This window comes from Carassius auratus, chromosome 20, assembly GCF_003368295.1.
Source record: "Carassius auratus strain Wakin chromosome 20, ASM336829v1, whole genome shotgun sequence".
Classification (NCBI taxonomy): domain Eukaryota; kingdom Metazoa; phylum Chordata; class Actinopteri; order Cypriniformes; family Cyprinidae; genus Carassius; species Carassius auratus.
The window spans coordinates 20040974-20062505 of NC_039262.1; the positions used below are offsets into that span (position 1 = coordinate 20040974).

At 37.0% G+C, this 21532-nt stretch overlaps 1 protein-coding gene across 4 annotated transcripts in view; it reads right to left on the reverse strand.

The window, feature by feature from the left end:
• LOC113121135 (SUN domain-containing ossification factor-like) overlaps positions 1-20413 on the reverse strand; it is a 48089-nt gene extending 27676 nt beyond the window's left edge. For 3 of the 4 annotated variants that reach the window (XM_026291385.1, XM_026291384.1, XM_026291382.1), the window contains exon 1: positions 20140-20412. In XM_026291385.1, the coding sequence (XP_026147170.1) occupies positions 20140-20192 (53 nt within the window). In that variant the 5' untranslated portion in view covers positions 20193-20412. Of the gene's footprint in view, positions 1-20139 lie in introns of all 4 variants that reach the window. The other variant, XM_026291383.1, reaches the window with a different exon arrangement.
• Between the last annotated feature and the right edge of the window lie 1119 nt (positions 20414-21532).

Genomic DNA, 21532 nt, shown 5'->3' on the forward strand with positions numbered 1-21532 from the left:
ATATCAGTTTAAGAGAACCAGATTTCCCCGTTTTCATGCACATCAGTTAACTTGACAATGCAAGTAAGCTGCTTTAACATGACTTCATAAATCAGCTTATTTCCCTGTAGTGACGTCAAAATATAATAATTTGCATATCTGACTGAGTATTCCATAAATTTGACAGTTGTGATGTTAAATTAAGCTTGCAACATGTCGGGAAACTCACAGCTCGTATAGAATCCTTTCATGCAGTTATAAATGCAGCACTAAACCACTTCTGCTGCACGAGGGGAGAACACATTTTTACAATTTTCTGAGTCGTGAAAAAGTCTGTTTTTGTGATATATTTCCTTCTTTCTTTACTGCAAGATGTTTGCTCGGTCTAGATGTGCTTAAATCTGCACTAACCATGCGTTCCTGTCAAGCATCACACATGCGCACTTCAATAAGCTGACAGAAAGTGTGTTATTGCGTTTACATGCTGTGCGAAATCGGAGAAAGAGGCAAAAAACCTGTTGCAACCGGTTTATGCTTAAGCTGTTTATGACACCACGCCGATAAAAGAAAACGGGTCACCACATTTACATGACCAATTGCATTTTCAGCTTATTATGCATAATCGGCTTAAGAACTGCATGTAAACACGCTCATATAGTCATCTCCTCCTTATTCTACCAGTTTAATTTAACCACCAACAAAGATCCACGTGGAAGGTAAAATCATGGCACCGATCTTGTACTATGCATTTGATCTCCAAAGAAAGCTGTCAGATGACTTTGAGAATGAACAACAGCTGGGGCTTGTCATCATACACACTCTCGGTCTCACTCTCATTTCAGATGGTAGCAGAGTAACTTGAGAGCGTCACCTTGACTAGATTTAGGAGTCAGGAGAACCTGTACACATGCAAGCTCATGTTAGCACACTGTCAGCACCTCGGCTTGTACAGTCAAACCTTCATTCTACATCAGACATTAACCACTGGCAAGTGATTCCTCTGATTGGACTCTTCTCATTATCACACCTTGTAACTAGGTAGGGATGTAATGATTCACTCAACACACAATTCAATTCACGACTTTGATTTCAGGATTCGATTAGATTCACAGTTTGTTTTGTTTTTTTGTTTTTTGTTTTTACAAAATGAGGTTTAAGACAAATTATAAATGAAATGTGTCCTTTTATTATTGCTTGGACAAAATACTGCATGTTTCATTGTGAAATTAAAATATAACACTATAATAATATATTAACATAGCACCTGCATATTATTGCTCTTTTGTTGAAAAATCATGTAAAAAGCAGCACTGAATGAGAATAAGAAGAGAGATGGAACAGGAAGTTGTAAAAAAAAAAAAAAAAAAAAAAACTCAAATGTAGGTCAGGAGTGATTCATCAGAGTGGAATCATGTAAAAAATAACACCGCAGACAGATGTCTGAGATCAAAACCTACTAACATTAAAAACTTAGATTCCTCCATATCACACAACACTCATTTGTAGGCCTGCGTGGAGAAGATGCATATACTTCATGATGCCTATTTTGAATCCTGTCCTTGAAGCCAAACATCTTTTTACACCACAGCAAAAACCATCAGACATGTCATGACAAGAAAACAAGTCAAACACTTCAAGTACAAAGAGAAAAATATGAGGTTTATATTCTCTTCACAAAAAGAGAAGAGTCATTAAATAAAAAAAGCAGCAGCTCAAACGTCTAGGCATGCTCTCTCCAGTTTAAAATATTTTTGTTTTCTGATGTTACATAACTAAGGGGGAAATAAATGTTCTAATTTAGATATTTCCATTGTTGGGAAGCAGCGCAACACAGGAGGCCATGTGGCCCACAAGCATATCAGAGCTACTGTTGCTCTGTCCTTGGACAGGAAGCTTAAGGGAACTCAGTGGGAGAATATCATCTCACACTTAGCTCTTATTTATGAGAGCACTTACAGGGAAGCACAGCAGCAGCGATCGAGCAGACACTAAGAACTAAGACACGGTTCTATTCATCAAAAACTCCTGAAAATTTATAATGGTTTTGACATTAATAATAATAATAAATAACATTTGAGCAGCAAGTCAGCATATTAGAATGATTCCTTGAGGATCATGTGACAATGAACACTGCAGTAATGATACTGAAAAGCTGATAGCATTGCATCACTGAAATAATTGAATTGATAAAAAAATGCAGCCTTCAAAAAAAAAAAAAAACATTTTAACAAATACAATAATCTTACCATATTTAAACTAGGTTTTTTTTAAGGGTTTTGGTTTATTAATTAGCTGCATGGTGACAATGAGTTTCATGTCTGTTGCAGAATCCAGTGTTTTTCTCTGGGCAAAATACTTAATATATAAAATACTTAATATATAAAATAATAAAAAAAACTTGCTAAAACAAAACAAAATCTGTACAAAATGAATGAAGCAAAAATAGCAAGATAGTGTAGAACACAAATTCACTTAAGGTCACATCACACACCTGCATCTGTGAACAGAGTAAACTAAATATATTTTAACGTTATTTTATTTATTTTTTTTCATTTTTAAGCCCTGCTTTATGTAATTGACCAACATTGGTTTTGGTATCAGAGTCAGCCAATAGTCGCTTGTTTAAAAAAAAAAAAATCCTATCTGTGCATCCCTATTTTAAAAATATCGCACACTTTTTTTTTTTTTAATCAGGCTAGTTTTTGTCCTTACAGAAGAGTCACTCACAAATCAGCAATTTCGTTGACTGACTTCTTGCTTTATTTTCCATTAGATCAAACAAATATCACCCTTAGGACAAGATATGGGAAAAGATTCCAAACTAGTTCATGTAAAAACACATTTTTCTTTCAATGAACCAGAAGATCAGTTTCACACCCTTCTCAGAAAGTCAGCTGAAACTGGAACTCTTGAAGTGTTAATCACAAATAGGAATCAGCTGGTCTCAGTGCAGCTACATATTTACATAAACAGCCCCAGTGGGTTACCATCAGTGTATTTATTAAGCTGATGGTTTCAGTAGCAATCATGTTTATCTGAACCAGTTCATGGTCGCAGACTTGCAAGTGAAGGTTGATCTGTTGGGTAATGTCTCAATCACCTCACATACCATTCACGTAAGACGACAAATAAGAAAATCATGGGAGAAACACTCAGTCTGAGATGCAATGCAAACAATCGATATATCACAAACCAGCAGTTATTGTGGACCATCTCATCGGTACATTTGTACAGACAAGTGAGGGAAATAGCAAGGCAGTTCATGACAAAGTATGCACCAGGACAGAAAATGGGTGACTGGACACTAGACAATAAATAATGGCAATCAATTAGCTGGTGCTCCATTTGATGCGACAGATCGCTTAGTTTTGTGGCGGTGCTTATTCTCTCAGCCTGTTTGGATGAGTAGGTTTAGAAAAGCCAGGCACCCAGCAAAATCCCCTAAACATTTCCTGTTAGCTTTAGCCCTATTCTGCATGCTAGAACAGACCAGGAGCCACAACTGTACAACAATCCTAAACAACAATGCCATTAAACTTCACATCATCACTACCAGGGAATGCCATTAAAAGAGCTAAAGCACACTTTTAATGTATTTTTAGCACCATCATTCATTAAAGAGAGAACGAAAGCGAATTCATGGCATAGTCAAAACTGACTGGTGTAAATACAAGAGAAACTGAGCGCACCTGTGCAAAGTGCACATAAATAATTACTCATGAATGCTCATGCAAATACTGTGGTTGCTTTTTATGGTTGATGGAAGTGTTTATACAGCCACTATTTATCCAAGATAAAAAAGTTTTTGTAAATTCGTCTAACATGGTTATAAAACTAAGTAAGGAAAAAGTATTTGTCTCATTCACAAGTTCTCATTAGGAAAGGTTTGAACAGAAATCTATTGTCCTAAATATATTGCTCTAAATTGATGCTTGAATCCAGACTGTTGAATATAGGCATTTTTCTTGATATCAGGAATATAAAAATAAAAGTATCATAAGTAACATCAATGCACTGCAATGCCTTCTGGCAAAGGCACGAGCAATCTTTTCTGGTAGCACAATTTTTGCACTCTAAAGTAAACAGCAGAGAGCTGACAATGCAACATCTGTGGTGAAAAAAGTCATAAAAGTGATAGTGGAAAATATCTTTTGGCTATTTAGAGGTGTGTCGCCTCTGTACGGAACCCTGAAATCACAATGACACATGAAGTGATGAAATAGTTAAAGTGATCTACATGATCCTACATGAACAAAGGCAGACTCATTAAGTGAGTTTTGAAATGGAAAAACTTCCTGTGTGCTGTCGGGTGTTTGTCACAGTTCTCCGCGAGGGAGTGGCTGTAAATGGACGCTGCTGTAAACTGTGGCTACTGTCTGAAAAGGGCTTTCTAACATTGTGCCTCCAGGCTAAACTCGTTTGAATGCATCTAAAATTAGGCAGCAAGAGAAAGTCTCATGACACATCTTGTGATTTTGGTCTGGTTAAATAAGTGAATATTGGTTGATAAAGGAGAAGTAGAATCCAAGTGTTTTAAAGTAAAATTTTGAATAATCCTCACAAACCAGCAAACTAATTTATCACCCATTTGAATATCTTGACAATTACATTACAATTGACAACATTTTTTAAATGAAAACAGATCAGGGATGCGTGCACACACACACACACACAAAAAGTTCTTTACATGTCCTGATACCCAATAGATGACTAGCACAGAAATTAGAGACCTGCGCGGTACAAATTTTTCAGTCCCGCTCCCACAAAATTCTGTCCTGCGTCCGCCTGCTCATGCAGAAATACATCTTATCTGGTCCTGCTCCCTCCTGCAAAATCCCACATAAAACCAATCTATTACATCTATATATATATAATGCGATCGTCATGCGTGTCTCTTTAGTAAAGCCGGTTCTGTGATTAGAATTAAATGTCTGTAAAAGCTGCAGTTGCTGTGTGACGAGTGTTCCAAAAAAAAAAAAAAAAAAAAACCTGGACGCGCTCCGAGAGAAGGTTGTTCAAATCGATTTTCGAACATAAAGTGACAGTCGACATGGTCACGGTTTTAGACTAGACAGGAGAAGGGATGGGAGAAGATCTGGGCACAGTTTTTCCAGAACTTAGTGCCAAGTTAAAGCGATGTCAAGCTGTTTTAATGCATTTTTTTTTTTTATGTATTATGGTGCCCGAACCCGTATGACTTTGAACAGTGTTGGCAAACATTTTGTTTACTGCAGCCGCAACCATCATTACCCAGCGCGAACTGTTAACTCTGACAGTGAATGAGAGGAGACGACGTGAACGCACAGGCCACAGTGTGACATCCGTGTAAACATAGATGATGTCACTGCGTTTTTTTTTTAAAGAACGTAGCCTTCATTTGTGTGTAGGCCTAGGCAATTTATATAATTACAATATTTACTAAAATATAATTAATATTATTTTATTGCTTTTGTATTAGTTGTTTGAAGAGTAAAAAAAAATTGGTCGGTCTTAACGCAAATTTACAACCGGCAAGTCGGTCGGACTAAAAGCAAAAAAATAAAAAATATTTGAAAATATACGGTCCTAAATTGACAGGGTCGGTCAGGTTATGGCAAACAAGAATATTTTTAATGATGGCATGACCGGATGAGGTCAACGGTAATAAATCGATCACATCAGCAGGTGAGTTTCAAAGGTTATTTTTCATGCAATTTTATAGTTCAAATGTTATACAACAAATGACTGCATTTTGAATGCACAAATGCTTGATGAGGAAGATTAATCCATATCTGTTTGTTTTGCATTTGTTAAGTGGACTTTGACTTGCCTATGTGGCACAGGAACGGGGCATCTGGCACATTAAAAGGAAAAAAATAAAAAAGTCTAAACAGCATCTGGTTCACGGAGTGAAAACAGGGTGACTGGACACTAAATGTCAGTACAAATGCTAATTTTTGCAGTGTGCCCTGCCACATAAAATACACAGGCACATACTCCAAGCCCAGAATGCAAAGAGACTAATAATCTCAATAATCAATCTCAACACCGTGATGCTAAATCACAGCCACAGATATTTCAGATTTTTTTTAGCAGTACACACACAGTCTCTTGTAAACAAGGGAGGGATGGTCTGGATGACAGTAAATGGTGAAATGATAAAAAATAAATGAACAGAGGTGAGGGAATTTAGAGATTCAACCGATTCAGATGTGCACAGAGCGACGTGGCTGGGGGAGGAACAGAAGAACAGGCTTGTGGGGCACGCAGCCAGAGCTCTCCCACAAAGTAAGCCAATGCTGTGGCGAGACGAAAACATGTTGCCACAGAGCAAATGCTAGAGCAGAAGACGCCTGAGCTCTCTTGAGCTGACAGGGCTGGAAATGAAGTCTTTAAAAGTCTGAGGATTTATTTTATACCCATGCATCATAACATAATCTTTCCCATTCTCACTCAATTTCTCGAGAATAGAATGAAGCTGAATGTAATGAAGTCATCAATATAGGCTATCAATATACAGGCACTGTGACACAATCACAGTCCCAGAGGCATCGGAGGCTCAAGTCTGAGGTGATGATAAACTTCACTGAAATGACTGACATGCTGTTTGATGTATGTGCGGGAATCAGTGTAAGAGGGTTCATGTATTCTAGTTGAACAGGCTAACAGATGAGGACTAGAGATTGCACAGATATTATAAAAACAATTATTACATTAAGCTAAATCAACAAAGAATCAAGACTGCTTTATTTCTAGGAAGAAGGCTGGCCTGAAAAGTTAATATTAAAAAGTTAATAAAACGTAATACCTTACAACTGCATGGGAATTTTGTACGTTTGAATATGCATATTCATTTTTCCAGTTATGCCAAGCTATAGAATATTTTATTGGGTAGAAATGAGAATTGAGTTAGTGTATTTAAAAAAAAAAAAAAAAATTAAATGCCTGTAATAATCAGATTAAACAGAGAAGCACAGTAAGTGAAATATAGGCTGAAGTTACTAGAAGGCAGAGTGAATAATACGTTTTATGCATTCATGCAGCTAACGCAACCTGACCGTTTCAGGAGACACGTAACAAAGCAAAGGCTTATTCAGGCCCAGATAAAAACACTGAATCTCATCATGCATGTACAGTCACTGCAGCATCGCGTCTTCCACTCACATGGTATGAACAATTCACAACAAGGAGATCTGCATCAAATGAGGTCTGCTTTACAAATCAAAGCACCTGATTAGTCCAACTCAAAAATACACTGAAGTGATGAGTTTGTTACAGATGATTTTGGTAGCTCACCTCAGAATGTTAAAGCCACTGATGCTAATGAAATGCCTGACGTCCTTAACAAGCAATGCTCAGGGCAGCCGAGTCAGCACAGCAGAATCAGTGAACTATGTTCTTTTGAGATTGGCCAGGGTTTCTGTGCTTTGTTGCAAAGCATACAGGTTTTCATGTTAAATTTTTTCCAATAAGATGAACCCTTAGTTGATGCCAGAAATATGGTGTGACAACACAAGAGCACAGTATCTATATCCCATCTCCAAATAAGCTTCAGGATAAGCCCAACACCAATGGCATGACAATAACCATGGCTCTAGACTGCAACCAAAATGGCTGAATTTGCGGGGTTTTTTTTTTTTTTTTTTTGAGAATGTGCGAGTAAAAAATTTACATGGTTGCATTTATGCGAAAGCATGGTCTGCATGCTCCATTCAGTGAGTGTTGCAGGGATGCGGCACATTGTAGTAGGAGTCAGATATCACCGATCACTTCAGGTGTAGAGCCTGGTTTATAATCACCACGAGCACGAAGGTACACGCGGCGTTTGGCAAAAATTATGCTAATATTGGAGGAAAATTATATCAGACGGATGATTTGGTTTTCACACTAATGTAAAATAAAAGACCACTTCATAAACCAGAGAAGGTGAACATGTCGGTATTATTGTGCAAGTCCTGTCACCGACAACCAGATTAGTTTTACTTTTGTTTTAAAAAGCTTGTTAACTTTGCTTTTCAGCTCACGTTACACTATGGAGGCCTTTTTTATATATATTTTTTTTAATTATTTATTTGATTCCTCAGTGTTTCCTAAACATTCTGCAATTAATTAGTTGGTATATAATAAATACAGCATGTGGTGTACGCCATGCCTCGTTTTCTACATTTTTGTTAATAAACTTTATGTAAGCTTTCTCATTACAGCCTACTGTTTTATTGTTGATGTCCTTTTTAATTAAGAATAACAATGAATCCATCTTTGGTTTTAGTCTTAAAAAGTGAAAGGTGTATTAGAAGCAAAACAGGCAACTATCTTTTCTTGTAAAACGTGAGACCAAGATTGTGAATTCAAGTGAAAGGGCAAGAAGCTCAGCTTATTAACACAGCAAAAGAGGAAGTCCCATTCACAAAAATTTTATAATAAATAACACTGATGAAAAAGAACGGACTGAATGTTGAACACTTTTGTTACCACATAACAATAAACTACTTTAAAAGTCAATCAGCGTGCCAAAAAAAAAAAAAAAAAAAAAAAACTAAACTAAAAAAAAAAAAAACCAAAGAAATAACCACATTATGTGCTCGTAAAACCAACTGAGGAAGTGGGACCGACCAGTTGGAAGAATGAGTCTAGAGCCGATGACAAAGACACCTGACCATCATGCCTTTTCATGTTCATGTTGAAGTTATTCTGTCCCTTATTTGCTTCTTAAAAAAACATTCAACAATCATCTTTTGTTAGAAACATACTACAAAAAAATTAGCAAACAAATTCACAATGCACTTTGACATTAAACAGAATACAATATCTCAGCAGTGTCATTTAACCATTGTCCTTCTTTCTCCCAAATATCAAATATCTATTTTTGTCCTGCCACATCCTTGATCAGCACACAGGATCTGATCTACGTTTCATAACTTGGCAAGAGGAAAATCAACACCACAGCTCAACATGTTGACATTAGACTCACTATAGGAATACAGACCATAGAAATGTGACGTTGTGATCAGGCAATATGGCCCTGTCCCAAATGGGACACTTAACAGAAACAGAAAAGTTCAGGTTTGTCAGAAAAGCAGGTTTTAGTGCATTTAAAAATTAACTGACTTTAACATACGTCGTCACACTTACTATTGTTTATTACATGTAGATATATACAGTTTTGTAGAATTTTTATATGCTTTCACAAAGAGCCAGTAAGCAAGGAGAAAATTGATGGTCCCTGAGGATGCACCTAGTTTAGGCTACATTTACACAACAACGGTGTATTCAAAAACGGAAAAGTTTCAGTTCAGAGAGTCCTGTCAGTTGAATTTACAAGTAGTGGGTGAAAAATAGAGTGAATTTTATAGTTACGTACACCATGTATCTTATATAAATGAAACCCATTGGCAAATTAAATTTGAATGGATTGTTATTGTTGCTTCTATAGACGCGCATATTTTTTTCAAACTCTAAAATGTATTGTTTTACTAGTACTTGTGTGTATGTATGTGCCAGCTAAAATCACAAAAGCACAGTTTGAATTTGGCCATTATGTGACGTCACCAAACGTTTAAAATCTCACATGTGAGACTGTAATCCCATGGGCACGGGAAATAAGAAACCCTTATGTGGGACTGTACCACTCAAAGGGTTAAACCAGTCATTTGTTTGTAAACTAAACTAAATCCTGGTTAAATGACGCCAGGTTTTGACAGAAACTCACTGAACATATTCTGCACACTATGAGCAGCCTACTGAGGGCGGAGTATAAGGCCTAAATGTTTACAGTGTAAACAAATGCAATTTAATTTAATTAAATCAAATACAACTTAATTAACCGACTAACAATTTTATTGAAAATATGAATGTTACAACTCTCTAAGGGAGTCAATTTATTAAAATAATTACTTGGAAAGAATCCAAAGAGAATTAAGTATTTGCTGCAGGATTTAGGAACAACTATTAGGAAAGAAAACAGAAAGCTAAAAGCAGGATCAAGGGCTTTAGGGAGTGTCGGAATTTGGAATACAGTTTATCTGCAAGAAGACCATCAGTCAGAGGAAAAGAGTTTGAGTTAATGAAAGAGGATGTGAGACAACTTTAAATGTTGTCTACTACTGGCTAGAGCTTGGCAAACCAATATACAGATACTAAAACATTTCAAGACTGAACAACCACTGGTCCTCTGTGCATGTATTCTTTAATGGACTTATAACGCTAGCCACACACATTTAACAACCTTTCAGCAGGTCTCAATAATTCATAATGTTGATGCCTATTTGCTTACTGAATTGTAGAGGGTGTAAAAAATGTAAACGTGTTTAAAGCCTGCAACTCGTCATGGGCTGGTTTTTCTGCTTTCTTTACGATTAGTACAAAATAAACTATAGACAATCTGAGGAGGGTGTGGAAAATCCTGTATGTGTAGGATAGAAACAAACAATGTGCCCTTTGCTTAAATGAATGGGGGATGGGCTATAGGAAGACTACCACAACCATCATAAACCTAGAAGTAGCTAGACTGGTCAAAACCAGTATACAAGGCTATGACCGATAGAAGCTCAGTCCACTGAGTCCAAAATATTGCACTTTTTTATACCTAACTTATGGTGCATATATAATAAAAAGGTGTAAAATTGTAGATCCAAAAAATCCATTGTCCAGACCCACAGACCATGGCTAATGTGCCATTTATATATTACATATAATATGTTGCTGTTTTGTCTCCAACAGAGGACTGCAAAAATCACTCTTCATGCACCAAAACACTAGAGTATCCCACAAAGCTCTGTCAAATCTGGAAAACTAAACAAACTTTTGTTTCATTGCTTCTGCTTACCAAAAATACCCTGTTTTGTTCTCTCTTCCTATGATTTGATTACAGAGCAGGTGCTGGGTTTTTATTTACAGAAGAGAAGGAAACATTGGTATTAAAGTTGACATGGTTCCAGGGATGTTTTGGGGACAGCCTCTGTCTGGCTCGGTCCACTCATCCGCTTGTTTCCCAAGCGATGAGTTCAGACATTCCCTGCGCTTGACAGGATCTAATCTAACTGCTTACACAGGCGGAGAGACAGAAAAGAGAGATACAAAGACTGAGAGAGAAGATACAATAATAGACCTATCTGGCTCTGGAAAAGAAAACCAAATGAGTGAAGGCAGAATAAAAGAGATCCAGTCTTGAGTGCCAGCTAAATGTGTTTGTCCACGTCCATGAAAACACAGTTTAATTAAATATAACCCAATTTTCCTTCTCCGCCTCTTGAGCCAAAGATCTAAAGCAAATTAATTCATTTGATACAGGACTGCTTTGTTTTATTCTAATTTAGAGTGTTTTTCCTGACATTTTTCATCAATGAATCAGTAAAATCTGAATGAAATTACACACATTTTACACAATGCACAGTGTCTTCTTTGCCAGCTGTGTTACAATAAAAAAATGTGTTATTTATCAGGAAAATGCTAAAAAAAGATAGCTACAAAAATATTCAAAACATTAAGGCATTAAGAACATTAAAGAACACACAACTCATAGTTGGCCATGAGCACCAACAAGACAAGGAAGTGAGAATCAGTAAATGGAAAATAAGTGTACGTGACATCATGGAGAAAATGGCATGTTTACAACAGCAAACAGGGCTGTTTTACTTAGGAATGTTAAGTAAATATATTAATAAAACCTCATTCAGCATTGCTGAAACTGAAAGCAAATTAAAGTTCTGTCACATTATGTTTAGCTCAATGCTGAACTTGAAATATAACATAACGTAGCAATCTGTTATATAATAATAATAATAATAATAATAATAATAATAATATTTAGTGTAATTCTACTACTACTACTAATAAAAATGCAAAGTTCAGAAAATAACTTTTTGCTCTGAATACTTGTGTAATGTAAAATGCCTTAGAGAAAGGGTCCCCCAACCAACGAGTCGTGACCCACTACCAGTCAAGTACCCACTACCCTATACAACAATCGTTTTGTCGGGTCCAGTGTACGGTACTGTAGAGTACAGTAGAGTCCGGAATAGAAAAAATGAGAGAAGCCGAGAGCAAGATATGCCTCGTCATATTTTTTGCATTTATCTTTTGAATGACCAGCATCTTGCCTGTGTCTGTGCGACATCATCTATGGCTTTTCTCTTCCTTTTCAAACACCGATCCATCTCCCAAGTTACGTCTAGGTTGTTCAGGGTTTTATTTATTTTCTTTTTCTGCTGATGGCCCAAAAGCCCCCTCCAATACTCGTATGCCCCACACTTTGAGAACCACTGCTTTATAAAGACTTTAAATAAATAAGAATATATATTGCCTTATTTTATATATATTATTTTAAGGTTGAAATCGTCAGTAACGAAATGCACCATAACACAGCTACGTGCCATTTTGAAGTACGTTCACACTCATGCTTTCTCTCGCAGTACTTTGATGTCATCCATGGATCGATCTTCAATTCTAGTCAATCACACATTTGTTTAAATTAGTGCAGTTGGCAGATGTTTTTATTCAAAGCAACTAACAGTGCAGTCAGGTAGGGCTTGGTGATACAATATAATCATGTGCATCTAGTCAGTAAATCTGGTTCTGTGATTACAGCTAAATTGCCATCACCTGCTTTCAAATGGAGCGGCATTTAATAGACAGAGCTGTAGAGTATTGACAAACTACGTAATATCGCATTCATTATTACAGATAAATCACCTTCGATAATAAACGCAAAATTGCGTAGCTTGTTAGAAATCTACGGATTTTTTTCTAAAGTTTGTGTGTTCCCTGGGAATTGAACCCACGACCTTTTGCGCTACTAACGCAATGATCTACCACTGAGCCACAGGAACACTCATCTTTACTCTCGTTTGTCACGTGAAATGCACTTTTCCATATCGCGATATCGCAAATGCAATTAATCATTCAGCCCTAGTTTAAATTAGCGATTTACTGAATCAACATAATATGCTTTCACAATTCATTATGAATGGTTCCTTCATCATTAATCAAGCAGAACCTATGGCACAACACAAACAGGATGCTGGTGCTCAAGAAAAGTTGCTCAGGATGCTGGTGCTCAGGGATTGGCGATTTTCTCTTGAAATTCTAGGACTGAGAAATTCTGAGGAACCAGAAAATGTTCCAGTGAAAATACCAGATGAGCAAAACAAAGAGGTGCCTCCTTGAATGAAGATAAGAAATCCGTGTCCAAAAGAAAAACCTCTATTTTTCCTAAAAAAATAAAAAAAAAAAAAAAAATAAACTTTGACACAGGACGGGACCTTTGTCCTTGCATATCTCACGCACCCACCAACCCCCATCCTATCAGCCTGAGGTATGTTCAGAGTCATCCTTTCTCCACCTGAGTCAGGCGGTCAGCACACAGTTATTTCTTACCCATCCACATGCTAAAAACAGTTAGGCTTATATGACAACTAGGGCCTAAAGACAAGACCACTATTACAACTCCCATGGGATAGACATGGACTTGTGCAGAGACGGCACAATTGGCTTTTTAACTTGCATATGCATATAAACACACACCTGACTGAAAGCATGACTGCTCGATTGTCTGTGCATGAGGAAATGAGGTCCCTCACTGAGCAAACTCAACTGAGAGCTCCCAAAAAACCTTATAGTAGTGTATAGACTTAAACTGAAGAATGGAAGGGACATATGGGATCAGAATAATCACAGAGACTTTGGGCTGGACACTTTTGGCCAATGAGCAATCATCTAATAACCACCCAGAACACCCCATTACCCACCTAGCAACCACACAGAACACCCTAGTAGCCACTTATAACTGGACAACCACCTACAAGACCATATTATGGTGTTTTGAGCCACTTAAAATGTGTATATGCACAGATTTTCGTACAGGAAATCTGCAAACAAATGCAATTTATTCACAAACAAATCATGATTTACTTATAACTTTCATACTGAAATGTATTCTAAATTTACAAAAAACTGTAACCACGCATATGCAAAAATCACATACTCTGGGCCTAGGCCTTATAATCATTGTTAAAATTAAATTTTATACAATGGATTAAGGTTGGGCCAATAGACGATGCCTTCCAAGTGTACTACGGAAACCTAAATAGGAAGAAATAGCCTACGAGATGAGGATTAAAAAAAATAAAAAATTAAATACTTTTCCTTGCAGTTATATCGTTAGGTAAGTATAGGCTGCTGTTTTTAAATTACGAGCATCAGAGAACCGCTATTGAAACCGCATTTGATTGTGCGCTCTCATTTTTCTTTCACTTTTGCTAATCAAGATCATTAGGACTTAATACTATGGAGCAGCTGTAGTTACAACACATTTGACAAGATTAGATGTTTGTCATTGCTACTCAGGATCTGCAAATCCTTTGCCATCGTCCTATCAGACATTTCCCTGTGTATGTGGTCAGTGAACTTTCATGTACTGTAATGCAACAGGCTACCGCTAGCAAGCGGCTAACCTTTTAGTTGCTCCATAGAACGCATTATTTGTTTCACGCCTCAGGCCAAAGTCACTTTAAGGTATTCTATAGTCTTAACCGAGGTGCACCCCTAACCCAGCCCCCCAATGTGATCGTCCATCGTGATGTTTCACTGTAGACATCTTCCGATGCCAATTTGGTAGACATCACACAACCCTAACATTGATATTTTATTTTAAAGTGCATTTCATCATATGTAGTGAAAGATTAAGAAAAGCAGTATTATAGCTTGAGCTGTAAGGCTCAACAACACAGACATGCATATGTACGGCTGGTTAATATCTGTAATCTGGGTCTATATTAAAGGGATCATATGATGCAATTTCAAGTTTTCCTTTCTCTGTGGAGAGTTCAACAATTCAACCTAAATATTCAGATGTGTGCAATGCATTTTACGGAGAACTGTTTCCGGATCCTACACCGGCTGTGCACAAAGGTGCCTTCTATAAAATGGGGCAATTCCAACTTTGCCAAGGACAGTCGCTTTGCTCTTCTGACTCACAGACTGTAAGTACGAAGTACGTAATCATATTTAAAGAATTTAAATATGATGATTCAAACTTGAGTTTTCAGCAGTGTAGAGTAATGCTGGTTGTTTGTCGTTTCTTTGACCATAAATGCAGACATGGTTTTATGTTTTTGTGTCAGGATCAAAACACAACGTGTAAAAAGACAGTATAAGTCATTATAATCAGTAATTATGTCCCCACTGGATGCAACAAATGCCTTGTTTGTAATAGGTTTTATTGGTTTTGTCTCATCGCAACGGGACACAACATCACAGTATGTTAAGGGGCGTAACATTTCCGTCACACACTTGAAGTATTCGCCCAAAAACAAAGCACTGGATAGCTGGCTAATCAGAGCACACCTTGCTTTTCAGACCGATGAGCCTTGTAAAAATCGAAGCGTTTCAGAAAGTGGGGCATAGAGGAACAATACTGTACAGTGTGTGGTCGGTTTTCTTTTGAAAAGTATTTTCAGTCACAGGACATTTTACAAATCAAAAATCTAAGTCTACGAGTCTCACTAGCGCTCCACAGCCTCGGGACAGTTCGGGAGAGAGGGGGTGGGGTTTTATGTCACATCAACCAGCGAATGCAGACACAATGACTGGACTGCATTTATATTGCACCAAGATCCGATCACATATTGTCCTCGACTATCTCTGGACCAGGACACGCTGTTCGGATAACATTCCTTTCTGAAGCGCATTTACACTTGTCTTTTCAATGTGTATTTGGACAACATCTTGATACAGGTTGCATGTTACTCCCAAGTGTAGGCTAAAGGCAGCCTTAGAGTGACGAAAGGTGTAAAAGAAAGGTTTAGAAAGCCATTATATAGACATGGTTTGGACATGTTTTATGTGAATAACTAACCTTGAGCACATGGTGACTTTTAGGACTTTTATAAGGATATTCAGTTTTTTTAATCTAGTTTTAGAAATGCAGGATTGAGTCATGTGAGAAATTATTATTTTGTTTGATATATCAGCTTTTTTAGGAAAGCGTGTAGCATTTGTCCATAGAAGACAGTTGGGTTGAATACATTTCCAGAGTGTTTTTTTTTTTTTTAATGGAACAAAGTGGTGCAGAACTTTGAATTCAGAAAGGAGACTAGCGAGAGCACTCCACATGTGTTTCTCCTGTCCTGCTCTCTTTAGTCTGCTTCTATCTTTATGTTGCCACAAGAGTGATTGTTTTCAATGGGTAAAAAAATTAATAAAACTAAAACCATCAGAAAGAGTTTAGAGGGAATTAAGTTAAAATAGTGAGAGAAACGCACAGCCTGCAGTTATGGACAGGACATGGAGCTGCTTTGGCACACAAATCAGACCCACAACCAGAGGCTCTTCTCCTGTGCTGCTTATTTTTTTCTCTTCCTTATTCCTCCTCCTGTCTATTTCCTTCATCTGTACTTATAATAGCTGAGAATGTTGCATAGGCTGATGTTGCTGTGACATCTTCCTGCATGCCTCCAGCAACTAAACGAACAGGCCTCGAATTCTTTGTGAGACATAAACAACTGTTACCTTTCACAGAACTATTACGAATGCTTATATAAAAAAAAGTTTAACTTTGTGAAGTCTTTAAATGCTCAACACACTGCATTGCAAAAACCAAATATGTCCATGTGAGCTGCAATGATTTAAATGGGGATGAATTTAAAAACCTCAACTTCTCTTGAGAGTTTTTTCTTTTTCAGAATTATAAGCTGTACTAATTGGTTTGTTCATTATTAGTCGTGACAACAACAACAAAAAAACTGACCTGCTAAGCATGTCCCACTCTAAACTGCCCATTCCCAAGACCTAAGGTGGGTAAAGACATAAAAGCTCTTCCATTGTAACCTTGTACTAGCTTTCTGACTTTCAGTCATTGATTAGTGAACCGATGATTCAACTGCTGTTTAAAACATAGAAACGTCAGCATATTGCATGTTGACCTCTTCTCTGTAGGGAACCTTTGTGTTCACTCTTCTCAGCATGTAAGTGTGGGCTGACATTTCAACTCGCAAGTGTTGACTGTAATAGAGCGCTGCAGTGATGACATGTTTTTAAAGGCTAAGTTAGCATCGACTGCTCCCCTCAACAACAAAAACAAAATGTTTTTCCATTGGCTTTTGGGATATTTGAAGAAAAAAACAATGCTCTGTGACCAAAATTTTTTTGAAAAAAAGCCAAATGTTAAATAAAGAACTGTTGTTTCGGTAAGTTTTGTATAGTATTTTCTTCACCCTTTACTTCAAAACTATCCCTAAAAAGGGTAATACTGTACGTATTGGAGATCTGAGATGTGGGAAAGGTGAAGAGAGAGGACAAACGATTTGCATGTTAGGTCAACACTGCCATCTAATCAGCCAATATTGTCTTAAATAGCCTGCATACATAGCACTTAATCTTTAATAACATGCGATTTTGACCAAATATATTCAATCTGGATTTCTGTAAAATGTTGCAACAAGATGTTAATTTATTTGTGTGTGTGTGTGTGCGTGTGTGTGTGTGAGAGAGAGAGAAATAACGGTTTTTGGACATAAGATAATAATATTGCGCCTGATCCGAATGTTCTCACCTTTTTCACCCTTACCTGTTCGCATCTCTGAATAAAACATTAAATTATCTCGAGGTTGTGTTGACTACAGACCTTATTTCAAGCATTTCTGTTAAAAAAAAAAAAAAAAAAAACCCACTGACTGCAGGACAATGCCTAAAACACTACCTCATTTCTTGGTTTTGGCCAGCAAAAAGACGTCATCCCTGTTCCACGCTATTTGTTTTCATCAAAACTGAATATTTATTTGCATGATAATTTCTTCTATTTTGACTTTTACCTTCGTCATCATAATGTTTGCCTAAAGGTAATCTTTATTATAGTCATTTTTAGCAGCCAGAATCACATAATGTGTGATTATATCATTGTTAATTTTTGATGAATGCCATTCCTAATAATATTGAAGCTTATGTTATTGTTTAGCCTATACCTTTAATAACTGTGTCTCATTGTTGCTGCTGGATCTGCGTGGCACATATAGCAGTATGAGGCTGATAATGATTTAGCAGGATAATACTGTCAGTCTGAGGACTGAGCAGTAAGCAATGGCGTTATATAATCGAGTATTAGATAAGAAGGATTGAATTAGGAAAGCAGCTGGTGTGTCAGCCCCTGTGCTTTGTTTGTTGGTCTTTCATGGTATCGTGTCTGCTAGCTTTATTGATTGATGCTAGTAACATTTTAGAAAGAGTGTATGTAGAATGGGAAATCACTGATCCATGCATATCAAGTGTTTGCTTCTATCATATGTGATTTGAAGTCAAATGACTTGGCTTGTTCCTCATCCAACCGGTTCCAATGTACCCTGAAGACAGAACCCATTCTCGCAAGAACCGCAGCACTGCATGTTGTAACAATTATTTAGTGCTGAGTTTTACAGTTTACCTAATCAGTTTTCAGTTCATGCAGCCGTTTCATAATTTAAATAAGTCATAAAGAAAATTAACATTAAAATGATTGGTGAAGTCTGACATTTCGTCGGAAGATGCTGAAATAAGCGACAACATAATCAGCGAGTGAGCGTTGATTTTGGACTAATATGGCTTGTCTACAATATTCTGCATTCAAGGCATTAAATAAAACAGCTTGTTTGCTTACACACTTCCATGTAAGAACCGTAAATGTAAAAAATTAAGATATCGGTCTTTCTCAGGAATGATCAAATTTGTATGCGCAAGTAAAGCTCTAACAAAATAATTCTGCCCAAAAATCTCTGGTCCTGTGCACGCTCCATCTGTCCATGTTATTCTAAAGAAAACTACATGAACTTTCATGTAATTTAAGCTATTTTACTTTTCATATTATGTTGTGAAACCCTTGCTGTTCTGATGTGTAATGCTTACTTTTTTAGTAAAACTTGCAAAATTATGTAAATAAAATGTTTACGTGGGTTTTTTTTTTTTTTTTACATGCATTTTAGATTCTTACCAGGTTGCCCTTTTCTGAAAGCCATGCAAACATGAAAAAAATAATGAAGTAATAAAAGCTTACAAAGTGTGCCAAATAAAAACAACAGGTATTTACAAGCTGTGCATTTGTGCATATGTGATGCAATTCTTATGCAACTCACCATGTCTTTTTTTTTTCCTCAGCCATTAGGTATAAAGACATCCTCACATTTTTTTTTCTATTTACCTTTACTTAGAAGGTAACAATGCTAAAACCAAAAGCGAACATCATCTTTCTGTCTCAGATTTCTAGCATATCAACTGTTGTGCAGAAGCCGAACCCGTTATTAAAATCATCAATCTGATAGGATGTCCGGCAGCAGGCACAGGGGGTAATTGTGTACTTGTGTATCACACCAGGTACTGTGACCTGCATCAGCACCCTGTGTGCTTAGTCAAAATATGACCAACCCTGATCCACCACCTGTCCACGGTGGATGCCACATCAGAGCCAGCACAGTTTATCACTGATATGCACATATTCAAATGCATTAAACATTTCCAAAGTACCAGAGTTTGCTATCGAGATCAGGGCAAAAGATTTAGACTCGAGCAGTTCAGCAAACTGGACAGCAGCCCGTTACTTTTAAATACATATAATCCAAGAGGTTCAAAGTCTGAACGAGTTACTATGAGGCTTTACCTAAATACTAAGCTTGAAAAACAAAAAACTGACCATAATTCATGACAATGGACATAAAAAGTGCTGCCACTAAATTAAACTATATAAGCTGATGACAAAGTTCAACAAAGCCTTAAAAAAAATAAAAAACAAGCATAAAATACTATTACAATTGTTAAATGCTCACATACATAATAGGGAAGCCTAACAATACATGGTGGACCCTGTTTTCTGTACATTGTGTGCCATCTATCCACAATTTACATTCATACTGGACAGCTGGTGGTTCAGTACTCCTTTCAACAGGCTGTCAGCACATTTCTTTACAATATGCAAGTAATTCCACAATAATAAATGATATAAAAAGTATTTGGCTCATATTATATGAGGTCTTTAGACAGGAAGCTTAAAAAATACATCCCACCTCTTGAGGCTACTGAACTAACGTTAGCATCTAGCATGACGCTATCATTACAAACACAGTGGTAAATTATGTTGTTGTCAAAGTGTCAGTGATTTATGTAACAACTTGACATGTAGAGACGTTATAATAGCATTTCAGCAAATAAAATATGTTGACTCACCAGCACAGGAGAGCTAAAACGGCGCACAGCAACAACACGCGCAGCTTCTTCATTATCTTCCCGCGGGGACCAACATCCTCGCTTTTTATCTATTCACCTCTAATACTGACGACAGAGGCCAAGACTAGCTAATAATGCTAATTGTTTACAACTGTATGAGGGTAAGGGGGTGTGTTTGGTAGTCCTGGACGAACTAGTTTCTCTCTTAACCCCCCGCTGAGGAGCGCTGGCAGCCGGACTGCTTCCCTTCTGCTTCTGCTGCTGTTGCTTCGGCTGCTCAGCGCTTACAGCTTCAGCGATTTCAGCCAATAGGAATCGAGTATTACTTTAACCCCGCCCACTCCTCAAGGTCTAGATGAGTTGGAAGTTTTGTCATCAGACGCGTCACCTCAAAGATAAGATTTGAACTATTGCTAGAACATTCATTTGAGAGAATAACAGAGCTGCTTTGTTATATTTAATTACTTTCGTGTTTATTTCTTGTGGGGTTTAACACATGGCAGTCATCTACATGAGACTTTATAAACGCTTCAATATCAGTTTAACAGTGAAATTACAAGCCTAACTCTTTTTTATAAAAAATGTATGCTTTGTTTTTAATAACTTCATTTTAGGTTTTGAGGAAAACGTGTATTAGTATATTGTGCGCCACCCATAGAAAGTTTCAGACGCAATGCTTCTGGCACTACTATAATTATATGTGTGTGTGTGTGTGTGTGTGTGCGCGCGCGCGTATATATTATCTTTCTCTATGTAATAACACTAATCAACAAATATATATTTTGTCACATCATCTTGGCTTTTTATTTATTTATTTTTGGTTCAAACATTCCTCAGTTAAAGCTGAACCGATACACTTGATCAGTTGGTCAACTTCTGTGATGCAGTAAAAACGAATCATGTTTGTAAGCGAATCATTTGTCGAGTCGAATCTTTTGAATTAATTGGATGAACATATTATATACCTATTTTTTTAAGTCCCCCAGGGAATATAAATTATTGTATCATCATTATGCATAAGGAAAATTACTATTCTCTGAATAAAAATGAGAAATGAACCAATTCTTTTAAATGAACCGTTCTTGGGAAATAAACGATTCGCGGAAATGATTCTGGATTTCTCATCGCTACTGAACTATATAGTTCATTCAATACATTGCAGAAATACATACTGCATAGAAGACTACATTTCCCACAATGCAGCAGTTCAGGACGTCGCGTTAAATGCCAGTGTACGTTGTACATGCATTTAAATATTGAATGCATTCTCGTAAAACACGTGTTCCCTACATTTTATATAATTTATTAATTTCTTATAAATATAGGATGTACCTGTGCTGGCAGATTAAAAAACGATTGGTAACAATTTCTAGGTTTGTGAGGCGGGGTCCTC